General features: G+C 40.0%; 1 protein-coding gene across 4 annotated transcripts in view; it reads right to left on the minus strand.

Moving 5' to 3' along the window:
- Window positions 1–15201, minus strand: part of TGFBR2 (transforming growth factor beta receptor 2) — an 87292-nt gene that overhangs the window by 24746 nt on the left and 47345 nt on the right. For 2 of the 4 annotated variants that reach the window (XM_058443171.1, XM_058443170.1), the window contains one exon: window positions 7643–7750. The exons of the other annotated variants lie outside the window; for them this stretch is intronic. In XM_058443171.1, the coding sequence (XP_058299154.1) occupies window positions 7643–7750 (108 nt within the window). The remainder of the gene's footprint in view (window positions 1–7642; window positions 7751–15201) is intronic. 4 annotated transcript variants of the gene reach the window in all.

Genomic DNA, 15201 nt, shown 5'->3' on the forward strand with positions numbered 1-15201 from the left:
CTGCTTCAGCATCTGATACTTTCTTTTTTTTTTTTTTCTCGAGATGGAGTCTTGCTCTGTCACCCAGGCAGGAGTGCAATGGCAGGATCTCTGCTCACTGCAACCTCGCCTCTTGGGTTCAAGCGATTCTCCTGCCTCAGCCTCCCAAGTAGCTGGGATTACAGGTGTGCACCGCTATGCCTGGCTAACTTTTTTTTTTTTTTGTATTTTTAGTAGAGACAGGGTTTCACCATGTTGGCCAGGCTGGTCTCAAACTCCTGACCTTGTGATCTGCCTGCCTTGGCCTCCCAAAGTGCTGGGATTACAGGTGTGAGCCACTGCACCTGGCCCAGCATCTGATACTTTCATCTAATGAAACAGTGAGAAATGAAGCTAGTACATACCAATTTTTAAGGTTTATGTGTAATATAATTATTTGTTCTTAAGCTAAGTCTGAATGGAAATGCCAACTTCCACTGACTATAGATTCTAGATGAAAATCTTGGGTTTAGTAACCAGAGAAGTAACCCCAAGATATCAGAATTCCAGTAACCAAGAGGAAAAAAACTACCATTTTTTAGAAAGATACATGAATGCATTTTAAAAGTATAGGGAAAGTGAGAAAATTTGGTGATTGACTCTTAAAAACAAATTCTTACACTGGGAGGCTTGGATTGGGACAAAGAACAGGCAAGAGTAGGGCAGAAATGGGGTGGGACAAAGCAATTACAGAACGATTTGAATGCAAAAGAAAAAAAAGATGCTCTTGTGGAGATGTATGGATTGTCCTGTTGTCCAGCAAAGTATAAACTTGGAGAACAAAATTAAGGGGGCAGATGAACTAATGTTCAAACACAACAGCCGATCCAGCAGTCGGCATTTCCACTTAGACTTACCACTTCCACAATGCTCCCTCCCTGAAACTCCACCTCCATTATATGTGGTATCCAATGAATGTGTTTGCTTGAAGTACCCACTTGTCTCCATTCTCTGTGTCTATAACTACACGGAATGTCTTATAATCACAAATCCACTTGATTATCTGATTGCTTCTCTCCTGACAAAGCAGGGTAGTGGCCAGATCTGTTTTGATCACCATGATATACCCAGCGCCTGGGGCAGAATGGGGCAATTTACGGTATTCAACAAACGTTTATTTTAGAAGCTGAATGATTACTTATGTGGAATGATACTTCTCAAATTTTTTATATTTTACAGCAAGGTTTGACAAACTATGGCTCAAGAGCCCATGGCCTGCTTTTGTATAGTCCTATGACCTAAGAATGATTCCCCCCCCATTTTTAAAGAGTTGTTTAAAAAACAATAAAACTAAGAGGTTCCTGCAACAGAGATCTGATCTGGCCCAGAAAGCCTAAAATATTTACTATCTGGCCCTTCACAGAAAAACTTTGCCGACCCCTGTTCTAGAGGTGTTATTTTAATAACCTCATTGGCAGAATCTGGAGAGACTTCACTTTGGCCAAATGTGAATACGTAGTCAATTTTTTTTCACATATGAGAAATACAATTTGAAAAAATTTAAATATTAACTGCATAATTACTTAGCTGTGTCCTTAATTCACTAAAACGTCCAAATGAAATGTTGATTCATCATGGATAATTTTATTTTATAATTCCTAACTATCTATAAAAACAGTTGTATTTGCTAATTTCAATTCCTTTTTAGCCTAAAGGAAACACAAAAACAGAAATCCCCTTAAGTTTATGTGTGCCACTGACTGAAGAAGATTCTAGAAATCCCCAGTTCAATGTCAGAAACCAAAGTTTTACTTTCTCCTAAAATTTCCTGTTATTTCTTTAGAAAACTTACACTTACAAAATTTGAGGGGGAGGAATTCTTGAATAACATCTGTCAATCTTGAAACTTCAAAGAGGTGGTGAAAAACTCTAACAATAGCAACCAGGGCTGGAAGGAAGCTTTGGGATGTGGCTTTATCTAAACAGGAGCCACCCACACCCTCTGGCAGTATTAACCCTTGGGTTGCTACTAGAAAACCCAACAGCTGTTGGTGTAGGTACAAGCCAGCATCTCCTTTAGTCGAAGACCAACAGGAAACGTTTCTTTTCATCAGCCGGCAGTCACAGAGAAACTCATAAACTGAACACTTACTAAGTTCCTGGCTGTCTGCTAAGGATTTTATAGAATATTTAAGTTTAATTGATAGAAAAGCCCTATGAGGTAGAAACTGCTATTATTATAAACCCCATTTTACAAATAGGAAAGCTAAAGATCAGACAGTTTAGGTAATTTTCCAAGATGATAAATTTAGGCAACAGCAAAGCTGGTATTTACAATGAGCACTGCCTGATTGGTAAGACTTCTGATGTCAACTCCATACCTGATCTCTAAACTTCATATTGGTGACAGCGAACTAAGAGTGACAATGACCTTGGGCTGGGTGTGGTGGCTCATGCCTGAAACCCTAGCACTTTGGCGGGAGGATCACTTGAGCCTAGAAGTTCGAGACCAGCCTGGGCAACATAGTGAGACTGTCTCTACACAAACTTAAAAAAAAAAAAAAAAAAATTAGCCAGGCACTGTGGTGCTTCCTGCAGTCCCAGCTATTAGGGTGGCTGAGGCAGGATTACTTTACTTGAGGTAGGAGTTCAAGGCTGCAGCACACTATGATCCTGCCACTGCATTCCAGCCTGGGTAACAGAGCAAGACCCTGTGTTTGTGCGGGCAGGAGTGGGGGGTGGGGGGGGGGGGGGGGGAAGAATGACTTTATGTAAGCTCCCAATTTGATAAAGTGTTTTTCTTTAGTGTAGCCTGGACTAAGTGATTTTACAGCCATCCACCAAGTGACATTGGCAATTCTTGTATAATGTGTCTAAAGGAGTATATTTTGGGTATGGGGATTATATTCCTTTGTTCTGAACTAAGAACCACAGTTTAGTAGTGTCTCTGTAAATATGCATCTTTTTCCTGCCAGGAAATAAAAAGTTTTATGTGAAGGAGAACCCCCAAATCTTTTTCTTTTCTCAGTGCCTATTCTCATGGCCTAGACCTTAGCAGAGCTCAAAACGTAATTGTCGCACTATTGGGACCTTCCATGAATAGTAATAACATTGAACTAGATATAGCTCTGAAGGGCATTAAAAATAAGGGTGGAATTTATCCAAGGTCCATAAAAAAATGAGGCTATAATAGTAAACATTTTTAGCCTGGGTTCGATAAATAGAGTTCAGTGGGTCTGTGAATTTGAACGGGCAAAAATTGCATCTTTTTTATTTTCTCTAACCTTTAATTAAAAATTAATATTTCCTAGTATTAGCTGTACCTATGAGTTTGTTGTTGCAGACGTCTCAGCATGTGATTTACACTCATCATTTAAACATTTCAATTGTTTAGATCTGCTGCTATTGTTATTTAAAGCATTATTATAGAAATACATATTACTATAACACAAATTCATTTTTAAAATATTTGATCATTGTATTTCAATGTAATTGGTTTTCTTTGAAATACTCCGTGTTCTATTTTATGCATTTAAAAAACATCACAGTGAGAAGGGGTCCACAGGCTTCCCTACTTCAAGAAGTCCGTGGCACAGACACACAAAAAGGGAAGCTCCCTTGGCAGAGTGAAGGCATTTGGGCTCTAGCCTCTTCTCCAGGACTTGCTAGAGCAGGGATTTGGAGATTGATGGGTTTCTCTAGGAAGTTGGTAACTAGTGCCAGTGGGACATCTGCCTGGCTTGATTTGTTGTGCTGCACATGGACAACTGCGGATACTGTCAGAGCTTCTGTGGAGTGGGAAGGGGGCTCCCCAGTGGAGAATGAGGAGAAGCCCTCCTTCGAAATCTTGTAACAATAAGAAAGATAACTCATATACGATGTGCTTTGTTGGGTTAGGCACTGGGCAATTTATTTTGTAAATATGATCTACTTTTAGATTCTCTTACCCTCATTTTACAGAGGAGGATACTGAACCTTGGTTGCTTCTACAACATTTTTGTCTACTTAGTAAATAAGTATTCTTGTTAAGTAAAAGTTGTTCCTAGTAAGTACTCAATAAATGAATGCTGTCCTTTTAATGTTATAATTAACATGACTTGAGACAGGAAGTTCTTCCTTCCCCTCAGCTATCTCTCTTTAGCACAGTTTCCTTCTCTGGATCTCAGCCAGTTGCATATATACTCTTGCTTTAGGTGAACATGCTGGCATGTGAACATCCTTGTGGTTAGAGCTTCACTGCCAACTTCACAAGAATCTCTCTTGGCATCTGAGGCTCATTAGTGTACTAATACACCAAGGTGTGCGAAAAACTGTCATCCGTGTCCCTTTCTATTGCTCGGATAAATTAGTATCCCACAAAATTTTTGCCCTAAACTCCTTTATCGAGTGGAGGAATTGCCAAACTACTTCAAATATTAAAGTAGGAGCCTATCTCCCAAATTCAGCTATGTTGATTTGCTTTTTATCAAGACACATTAACTGATCCACATAGGATTTTATTTACTAAGTTGGCCTTAATTGAACGTTTTTATTTTTTTAATCAAGTGACTTTTATTTAAAATACTGAATTAGGTTCAGTTTTAAGTTCCTTTTAGGAACTAGTGTCGGCATAACAAAGCACATAAAAGAGGCTGAGAGCAACGTGTGTGCGTGCGCATGCACGTGTGCATGTGTGTGCGCACATGCATACTCAAGTTATAAGACAAATTGTTTACTTTTCAATCACTCCAAAGGAAAGTATACCACAGGATTTCCCCTTGAGGTTTTCTGCCAGTTTGCATTTTTTTATGGCATACTAACATTTATCTTTGGAAGACAGAAAAAAAAAGAATTTGACATTTGTCTTTAAAAAAAATATTTATGTAACAAGACTCTGACATTTGCAAATGGCTCCTTATTTGCAACTAAGTCTGGCCTCTATGAGTGACAGAAGTGACTGGAAATTTTCAGAATTATTAAATGGATCTCAGAGTTCATTGTTAAGGAGATATCTTGGTGGTATGGAAAGAACAAAACTTTGAAGCCACTCAGATGATTAAAAAAAAAATGGGGGGCAGACATGGTGGCTCACACCTGTAATCCCAGCACTTTGTGAGGCTGAGATGGGAGGATCACTTGAGCTCAGGAGTTTGAGACCAGCCTGGGCAATATACTGAGACCCTGTCTGTATAAAAAAAAGAAATTAGCTGGATGTGGTGGTGTGGGCATGTAATCTGAGCTACTTAAAAGGCTGCGGCAGGAGGATCACGAGCCCAGAAATTCAAGACTGCAGTGAACTATAATGGTGCCACTGCATTTTAGCCTGGGCAACAGAAGGAGACCGTCTCCCCCCGCCCCACCCCCGCTGCCCCCCAAAAAAAAAGTTAGCCCTCTCTTCCTCTTTCCTTTCTCCTAAGGGTATTTAAAATAATATACTTAGCCCAAGAGCACGGCATGGCTTTCAAAATTAGAGAAATTACTCTGATTTCTCTCTTGTGAAAAAGAATTCATTCCAAAATAAAACACAGATATAGAAAAGTGCATAAAACAAGTGTCGGGCTTAGTGAATTACTATAAGATCAACACTCTTGTAACCACTGGTCAGGTCATAAAACATAATTTTGCTGGCCACCCCAGAAGTCTGTTCATGTTCCTCAACTCAATCGGAGATCCCTCCCTTCCTCTAAAAAGGAATCACTATTCCTGGCTTTTATAGTTAGCATTTTCTTGAGCTTTTAAACTTGGTTTATCATCCAAGTATGCATCTGTAGTCGTCTTGGTACTAACAGGACTGAATATAAATGGAAAACCTTGTTTTTTTGCAGAATTACTGTTTAAAAAAAATTTCCTACAATGAAAACACCAGAATCTTTATAAAAATGTTTAATCTGAATTAATCAAATCATCAGACAAATCTACAAAGTGCCTTTATAAAGTAAATGAAATGGTCTGACCTATTTAAATCAAAGTCAATGTCATGAAAACCAAAAAAACACACTGCAGAGGCAAAACAATCAATTTTAATGTGTTGTCCTTGACTGGATTCTGAATTTAAACAATAGACCCATAACCTTGAAGAAATCTGAATATGGACTGTACTGTATATATATTTAGATGTATATATGTGAATGTATCTGTGTCTGAGTATCTATATACACACATACACACAGAAAGAGAGTGAAAGCTAAGCACTCACATATATGCTTCATACTGCAGAGTTCAAAGATCTTGCCATCATTTTCTGCACCTTTAAAAATTTTGTTGGCATGTTACATAAAGAATAACTTGTCACCTCGTTATTCTAAGTGTGCCCGCAGACCAGCAGCCATCAGCATCCCCTGCCAACTTACTGGAAATGCAGAGTCTTAGCGCTGTCCTCAACTAACTGAATCAGAATCTGCATTTAAAAGTTCTCTCAGTGATTCATTTACACATTCAAGTTTCAGAGGTAAATGTTATTCTTGCTAAAGAGTTTAGCAAAAATAAAGTAAAGTTCTTTGGTACTCTGCCATAGAGATGCTTTCCTCCTACAAAAAATTTCTTAGTGGAATTGTTTGCAAAGCTCTGGTATAGTTGTATTCAGCACTAGCCAATGAGAAAATGGTCCATGATAATTTTCTAGTCAATTAACTGGTGGAGGAGTGTAGAATGAGATATGCTTCCCCATTCATCATCCTAGTAAAAAGCACACCAATTTAGGCAAACAATAAAAAGTCATTTCAATTAAACAACAAAAGGACAGTAAGCTCACTAGCAATGAAGGATTTAATTTAACTTCTAGCTATTGACAGCACTGTTTGACATTCTGGATATATTTTGAGAGTATTTTTTCCCCAAATGATGAAAGAAGTCTTCTCTCCAATCAATGTGGTTGTTTTATTCCAACTGCACATATTTCAGAACAAAGCTATTCTCCACCTCTCCTATCCCATGGCACAGTCTCCTTTGTATTATTTCCTTCTTATCTCTCTCCCAGATGGAAAAGCCTTGCATGTATTCTAATCCAGTATGATAACCTCTTTCTAGAATACCCATGAGAGGTAGAGGTAAAACCTCTGCTTGAAAATGTTATGGTAGAAGGACACCATTCCTTTGTTATCATTCCATAATCAAATCACAATATTTCTAACTGCAGATATATTGGGATAAAGTCTAAATATTGGGATATGTTTAAAATTATTCTTTACATTAAGTCAAATGTAGCCTCTGTGTACTTCTATTATAGGTCCTTCTGCTGTTCTCTAAAGCGAAAAGCAACAAAATGAATCCATTTTCTATGGGATGAGAACTATCAAACTCCTGCTGGATATTAAACTCATATCCCCTAAATCATTTCATTTTCAGGTTGAACAGCCATGTTTTCTTCGGTTACTTTTCAAGAGATATATTTATGAGACTCTAAAGTCTGACATATCTATCAGACCCTAAAATCAGCCTGCCCAGCATATAGCACCCAATAAATGCCAGGACCTTTTTTCTAAGGATAAAGTGATCTATCCACACTTGCTATTTAAGATTCTTCATCATGTGTTTTGATAGACACAGATATAATACTTGGAATATAATCTGTGTAGCAAAGATTACAGCAGGACTCTCACCTCCTCTTCCACCGAGTGGAGTTTAAGGCTCTTGATGGCTTGTTCTTTCTGTTTTGTTTTGATTCTTTCAGCCAGATCATCCTGATTTCAGAATGACCTTAACTCACCTCTAAACCCTGGGGTCTTCATCACATGAGCAGATTCCCAGCCAGTGCTTTGACAAGTGCTCCTTTGCAACTGATTGTTTGAATCTATATGTCTGATTTTACATCTACCTGTCAAGTTTTAGAAAATTGGTCATTTCAGGTCATTAAAACCCTGATTCAGCCTTTGCTCTTTTAGGCATCCCTTCCACTGTGCTTTTCACCCTTTATCTTCCTCCTTAGGATATAGATTCCTGCTACTTCTCTTGCTCTGACTTTAAAAGGAGGGCAACCAACATTAGGAGGGTGCCTACAAGGTACCAGGCTTTGTCCAGGAAATGATGACACATCTGTCCCTCCACAAAGAGAGTTTCACACTTGATATATGTTCTTTGGAGCAAGATCTTTTTTTCATTTTCTTTTCTGTGTTATTACAGTCTTCTGACTACTAAAAGCTTAGGTTTTGTTAGGATCCCCACACCTGCCTTGATTCTTTAATTCTTTTTCTGGCTGGCTGGCTGAATTACACCTTGTACTCTGTCTAGGGGCCCTCATATTCTCAGGAAACCTGAAAGCAAGGTACATTTCTTAAGTTATTTCAGGATGCTCTCCAACAGGGAGACCAGATTGCTTTGGAAAAGCATATTCATTATTCACAATACCTATTAAGTCACCAAAATACATCCTCTCTCTCTCTCTCTCTCTGGCTTTCCAGGTGAACCACAGGCTTCTGCAATTCCTTCCCACCTGAGTTTATCACCTCCTAAAATCATGCAAACAGCCTCCCTGGTCCCTGCCTTGTCTCTGCCAAGGCACTGGCACCCAAACCTTGCCATCCAACCTTTTGGACACATTAAGGTTTAAAATGTGCTTTCCTTTAATGTATAATTTAATCAGTTTTAAAAGCTAAGATGCCTATTGCCAGTGAGACCCTTGACCTTGTTCTAAAGCAATTGCTTGTAAATTGTTGTAGAAAACAAAATAATATTCCCTCTTAAAGAGTCTTGTTATTCCTCCATGGATGGGATAAAACAGGTTGGTTTTTCTCCTCTTCTAACCTTCGAAGGCAGAATTTTGGCTCCTTCCTGTGGTAGTTGCCATTCTTTAATTGTTACCGTCCCTTTCCAGGCTATGGGGGGAATGTGATGAAAAATATAAAAAGATTTGGCAGAACAAACTGTCTTGAGTCCAGTGGTTCCCAATGTTGGCTGCATATTAAAATATCTTGAAGAATTAAAAAATAATTCCTGATACCAGGCCCCAGACCAATTAAGTCAGAAACTGCAGGAGTAAGACCCAGTTAATGAGTAGTTTTTAAAGCTCCTCAGGTGTTTCCAATGTGCAGCCAAGGCTAAGCATGACTACATCAGCCTGGTGGAAGAAATAGGTATTTTGAATAGGATGGGGCCTGGAAAATGAAAGACATGGAAATAATTTTAATGACTAAATTTCAGATAAATTGTTCTTGACATTGGAACCAACTGTACCCTCTAATTAGGCAACAAAAGGCATATATAATGTATATTTTTAAAAGTAGACAAGCAAATATAAATTATTTCTCTAAAAGTTAACTTTTTTAAAAAAAAAGTATAATTTGTAATGGCAAAATTGATATTTTCCACAACAGGTAACATGCAGGAGCAATTTAGAATAAAAAAAGACTTTCCAAAGGCAAGTCATCCAGATGTCCAAATGGTGGTGAATACAGACTCTGGAGTATACGTGGGAGGAAATAAAAGTCAATTTCACAGTGGTTAGCTACCTCCCTGAGCCTTTTTATCCCCTGGTGGGACACTGAGACACTTGCAAAGCAACAAAAGGTCTCAGTGGACCCTTCTTGCCATTACTTATGGGTGTGGAGTTTATGGAACACATGGAGGCCGCAGTGGGAGAGACCTGAGGCTGCAGAGGAACCACCAGAATCTTGCTACAGCACCAGCAGTATGGGTCCGATTGCTTTCTTGGCCACTCATATCCAGTGGATGGAATTTGAGACAGCCTGTGTCCATACTGGATTCCACTCTGCTGATTCATACCAGAATGAGGTTCTAGAGTACAAATATTCACAACCAGAAACCACATCTGGCCTCAGTGCAGCTTTGTTTACTTTGCTACTTAGGAGAAAAAAAAATCTTGAAAAGTAAGTTGCTTTTGCCTTAATGCAGTTCAAATACATTCTAAGCTTCCTTCAACTGAGTCACAGTGTCCTCTAGCATGCAAAATGTTTATTATTTCCTTGGCCAGACATAGGGCCATATTGATGAATTCCAAGTGTGCTTTCTAACCAAGGCTGGTTCACAACCAAAGGCTGCTTCAGCTCTGAGTCATCACCTCAAATAACTGATTTCTCTTCTCAGGAATGAGACTAGCAACTTTAATCCATAATTTTCTTCCTCTTCTAACAACTTTTCTCAACCATATTTCCACACTTATTTTTTCTTCTGCATTTAGACCAGAAAGTAAATCTGGTTTGTTTCTTTTGAAACAAAAATGCACAGCTGGAAAGCCAGCTATTTTGAGGCGTGAGTGCACAGTTCCAAGGCAGCATACCTAAAATCCCCCAGAGCTACCAAAACACCATTTACTCTTTTCATTTCTTACATGCAAGAACTAATCATTTCCCCAAGAAGCCAGCTCCCTGGTGTTGGAGCTGAACAAACACAAAATGAGATTTGGGAGAAAGAGGGCAGCATTTCTAAGACTTCCCTTACTCAGAAAGCAACGGAAGTCAACAAAATGCTCAAGGCATGTGATCAGTACACAGAGTGGGTTTGGTGGATGGCGTAAAGCGACGACATTAAGGACACAATGGGTCCAGAGGGAACCAGCTGGCTGAGATGTTCTGCTAGCAAGTTAAACATAGACAGGAAACCGCGTGTCTGATACTGTAAAAAAATAATTTGTCTTCCTGCCAGAGTTAGGCTTGCAAACCAGAAAGGCTGTTTTCACTTAAAAGAAATGCTACAACAATGAGAGAGGAAAGAATGAAACTTTGTGGCTACAAGAAATCCTCTTCTCTGCCCCTCTCTCAACATCTCAGGTTAGAGGGCACACATCACCACACTAACTGCTAAAGCCTGTACATAGCTTGCGAGTCAGCAACGTGCACCACTGGGCGTACATCTTATGGTCTGCTTCCCTATTTAACCACATAGATTGAACTTTGAGTCAGAAGTGGTTTCTCAAGTCCTGGTTTCTAAGCTAGCAAGATATAATTGACTTATTTACTTACAGTCCTATCCCATTCCCAAAAACAACAACAACAACAACAACAAAAACACAGTGAAAGAAGATAAAGTCAAGATAGGAGCTATAATTATGACAAATGGAATATAAATGTGAGAAAACAGGGTAAAAACTGGTAAGCAAGAGTGATATTAGTATACTTAATGTGTAGGTACATATTTGCTAAAAGCATGATTCAGATTTGACTCTAAGCTTTTCTGGTAGCTAGCATTTGAGAGGGAAACACAAAAACCATGAATATCTCTATCAGGGGTTGGCCTGAGCCCTGTTTTTGTAAGTGAAGTTGTCCTGGAACACAGCCACGTCCAATCACTTACACACTGTCTGTGGCTGCTACCACAGAAGAGTTGAGGAGCTGCGACAGAGACTCTGCCCTGCAAAGCTGAAAATATTTACTATCTTGCCCTTTATCAAAGAAGTTTGCAGACCCCTGCTCGGTATGCTTCAAAGTGTCCTTAAGATCAGAGGCAAACAGGTCCTCATGAGGAGAACACCTTTCTAAAACAGAGAGCCAAAATAAATGTCTCCTGGCTTCCTCATGAAGATAACAATACCATGCAGTGAACTGCATCCTCCACATTCTTTACAGTAAACATACCACTTTGATTCACAGGACTCCTTATAATGGAGAGCACCTCAATAGGACTCAGGTGGAGGAATTTTCAGGGAAGAGGAGAATATATGACGTTGGTACAAATCTCCTCACTCATCCGGCTAAAGCCAAAGATAAGAAATTTGAATCTAGTGGAACAGTAATAACTATTTACAGTCAAAATTCATTAAGTGCTCACTCTGTGCCAGGTGCTGTGCCAAGTTCTCTACATAAATAAATACATTTATCCTCAAAATAATCCTATTAAAAGTATTCATTATTTCTACTCCCATTTTTCAGAGAGGAAAACAAATAGTTTTCCCAAGAACCAAGAGCTTATACACGGCTGAGCTGGGATCTGAACACAGATAATCAGCAGGGAAGCCATGCTCTCAGCCCTGCCCTCTGTTGTCTTCCCAACAGATGAGCATCTTACTGGCCATTGTTTATACACATCATTTCTCATGGACATGGAAACAGTGTCAGCCTGAGGTTGTGCTTCTTGCCAAGGACATGCTGAGTGATGGGTTTGGGCTGCTGTTTGGCAAACAGAACAGGTAGCCTCTTATGTAAGGTGTGCAGCCTCCCGTGGGTTAAGACTGATAAAAAAGCAAACACACCACCACCACGGGAATGTGGAAGGGTAAGGGTATTCTTTCTATAAGAGACAAGATTATCTGGTTCTTCTATGATTCTCCTATGGATAAAAAGTGAGGAACAAACTATGAGATCTTGGAAAATCCCAGCTCCTCTTTGGAGATCCATTTTTTTGTCATTAAAATGAAAAGTCTGGAGGAGCCAATTCACGGGTTTCACTTCATCATAAAAATGTAATGAGTCTATGAAACAAGACAACACACCTGAAAGTAGTTAGCACAGGTGCGCACATTCAGAGTAGGCTGCAATCCAAGGCAGTGGTCATCACTATGGTTGTTCTATGAGTTCCCACAGCCTAGGCCATGGGCTTGCCGCCACCTTGCCTACATTTCAATTGGAAAAGGGGTGGGACCCTGGTCCTGCAAACAAACTACTGAAAGTCTAGTACTTGGGTCCAATGCTATCCCTTTCCTACATGGCCCCAGTGCCTCTCATTTTCTAGAATAAGCAGTTCAGTTCTAAGTTAGCAGGAAAAGCAGGATGGCCAAGATCCAGTCATTTGGGAGCTGGAAGTGGTCCAGAGGCATGCCTCCCTTCATCCTCCTTGGCTTACCATCTTGTTTTCCATGTACCCACCTTCAGCAGACAATCTTAGCAAACAACCCAGGAATGAACTGATTCAGGCCAACTCTTCTTAGCACCACACTATTACTCTCCAAGGATTTCCAAGGCCACCAAACATCTCCTCCACAGATCAAATTCAAAACAGTATCTTGTACAATGCATCTTGAAAACATTCACAAATATCTTCTTGCTTTGGGAAATATTAAGGGACAGTCCCACAAATAAACTAATACAAATACAATAAACTAACATGAACATGATCATAGAAACAAAAGAAATGCTTACTGAAAAGGTCTCTGATTTTCTCCACATTAAGATCCACACCAGAACAACGTTCGTGGAGTATATTTAAAAAATAAACTTTATTGTCACTGCTGAAAAAGACCCACATGCCACTGGAGAGTTCTGTTACACAAACTGACTGAGTAAAGTATATTTAGCTGATTTCCAAATGACCAGGCTTTAGACCAAATTTATTCCTCATGGGCCCATTAGCTCAGGGAGTTACTAGCATGAAGTTAATAAGACCTCCATCTCTGGTTCCATCCCTACCTGGTGAGTTCACACCAGTGCTTCTCACACTTCAGTGTGCAAACAAATCACCAAGGGCCTTGTTAAAGGCAGATGCTGATGCAATAGGCTCCGGAGGACCCAAGGTTGTGCAGTTCTAATAAGCTCCCTGGTGATCCTGCTGCTGCTGGTCTAGATACTTTCAGTAGCAATGTTTTATACTATTCAGAAGAGGTATGTGTCTTGGTGTAGAGTGTTCTCCTTAATTAGAGGAAGAAGGAGTAAGAAAGGATACACCTACTGTGTGCCACCTACTGTGCTGGGCGCTCCCAAGCATCATCTCCTTAAATCCCACAACAACCCACAGGTACCATTTATCAGCACTACTTGGCCAATAATGGCGCAGTCATTCAAAGAGAAGGCCTTGTGGCCCAAAGCAAGCTTTCCATGGAAAAAATGAAGAGGGAATGAATCCCTTTGGCAAGTACAGAACTGCGATTACCCTAATCACTTATGTGAAAGGCACTTGTGAGTTGTTTCAGTTTTATTTAGCTGCTTCCTGCTGTGATTCTGAGTCAAAACAGGAACAACGTGCCTAATTTGTAATATTATCCAACAATGCCAGGGATGTGGTTAGCTTTGATTAGAAATTCTAGACTCAGCATGCTCCCCTTGCCTCTGTGAAGGCATGTGGAGAAAAAGAGAAACTGGATGAAACAGGGATTAAAGCAGAGTGAGCCTCTCCAAAATCTTGTGGTGTGATATGTAGGTATCCGAATGCTCAGTTTATGCACCACAGTCAGCACTCAACTACAAAATCTCAGTGTTAGAACAGACCTAAGGCTACACAGGCCTGGTTTCCTGCATTCAGACAAGCACAAGTCACCAGCCCTCTATAAAAAGCCCAACTACTGCTAACAGCTAACAGACAGTGACATGTCAGGCAATGTTGCCAGCACTTTATATGCACTAATCTACTCAATCCTCACAACACCTCCCACCCGCTTTGTATTTCCATTTTACAGATGAAGAGACTGAAGCATGGAGATGTCAGTCACTGGCCCGACATAGCAGAGCTAATAAGCTGTAGAATAAGCCTTAAATCCAGGAGATCTGGCTCATTCTTGAGTATTACACTAGACTGTTTCACTCTTACCTAAACCAGCAGAAATCACCTCTTCGCTCAGTGTTCCACAAATTAAATGTCTCACTGCACTTGGAAACCATTTATGAAATGAATAAAACTGAGTTGTTGTGTTTGATTCTTACAGGTTCAGTGAGAGATCAATAACCATATCATGTCTTTGCAAAGTGGGGATGTCATTGGCAAGTAAACAACGTGGCTATTTGCTCAGGATTCCTTCCTCTCCTACCTCCTGTGCTGCTGCCTTCAGTACTGGTGCCCATCAGGTCTCATCTGACTGACAGCTGTCACCAGGCCATCCATCATGACCAATCCAAACAACTTCTCTTCTAATTGGAATTTTATATGTTGGTTAGTACAGGGATAGACTCTGATTTCCTTAGAATTCTACACAAAATGTTTTGGCAGGAGGGAATCTTCAGAGACTGGGAGGGAACCATGAATGTGACAGAACAGTTGTGCAGTGCAGACCCCAGCCCCATTCTAGTTGTTTCTCGACTCCTGCCTGCCCTTGGTCACTGTACGGAGGCAGGGGAACTGGCGCTAGGCCCCACTGAGGGATTCCAGGGTTAAGGGTAGGTACCCGGTTCAAGGAAAAAAACAGCAAGGTTTCTTTAACTCTTTCATTCTAAAAACCATGATCTCAGTCCTCTGAGGAACGGGCATCTATGACACCAGTCTCTGATGTCAAGATGTTACTGTGTTCCTCTGCCTCTACAGACAACCAAGCCTCATTTACAACGACAACAAAAGGAACAAATGTTAAATCCCTGCACCATTTAGTCTAGATGTTTGAATTTGTCTAGCATTTGAATTTTTTATCATGTGCATATATTATGTTTGGAAACAGAGAGATATAAAGAGAAAGAA

The sequence above is a fragment of the Hylobates moloch genome, unplaced genomic scaffold (assembly GCF_009828535.3).
Source record: "Hylobates moloch isolate HMO894 unplaced genomic scaffold, HMol_V3 SCAFFOLD_8, whole genome shotgun sequence".
Lineage (NCBI taxonomy): Eukaryota > Metazoa > Chordata > Mammalia > Primates > Hylobatidae > Hylobates > Hylobates moloch.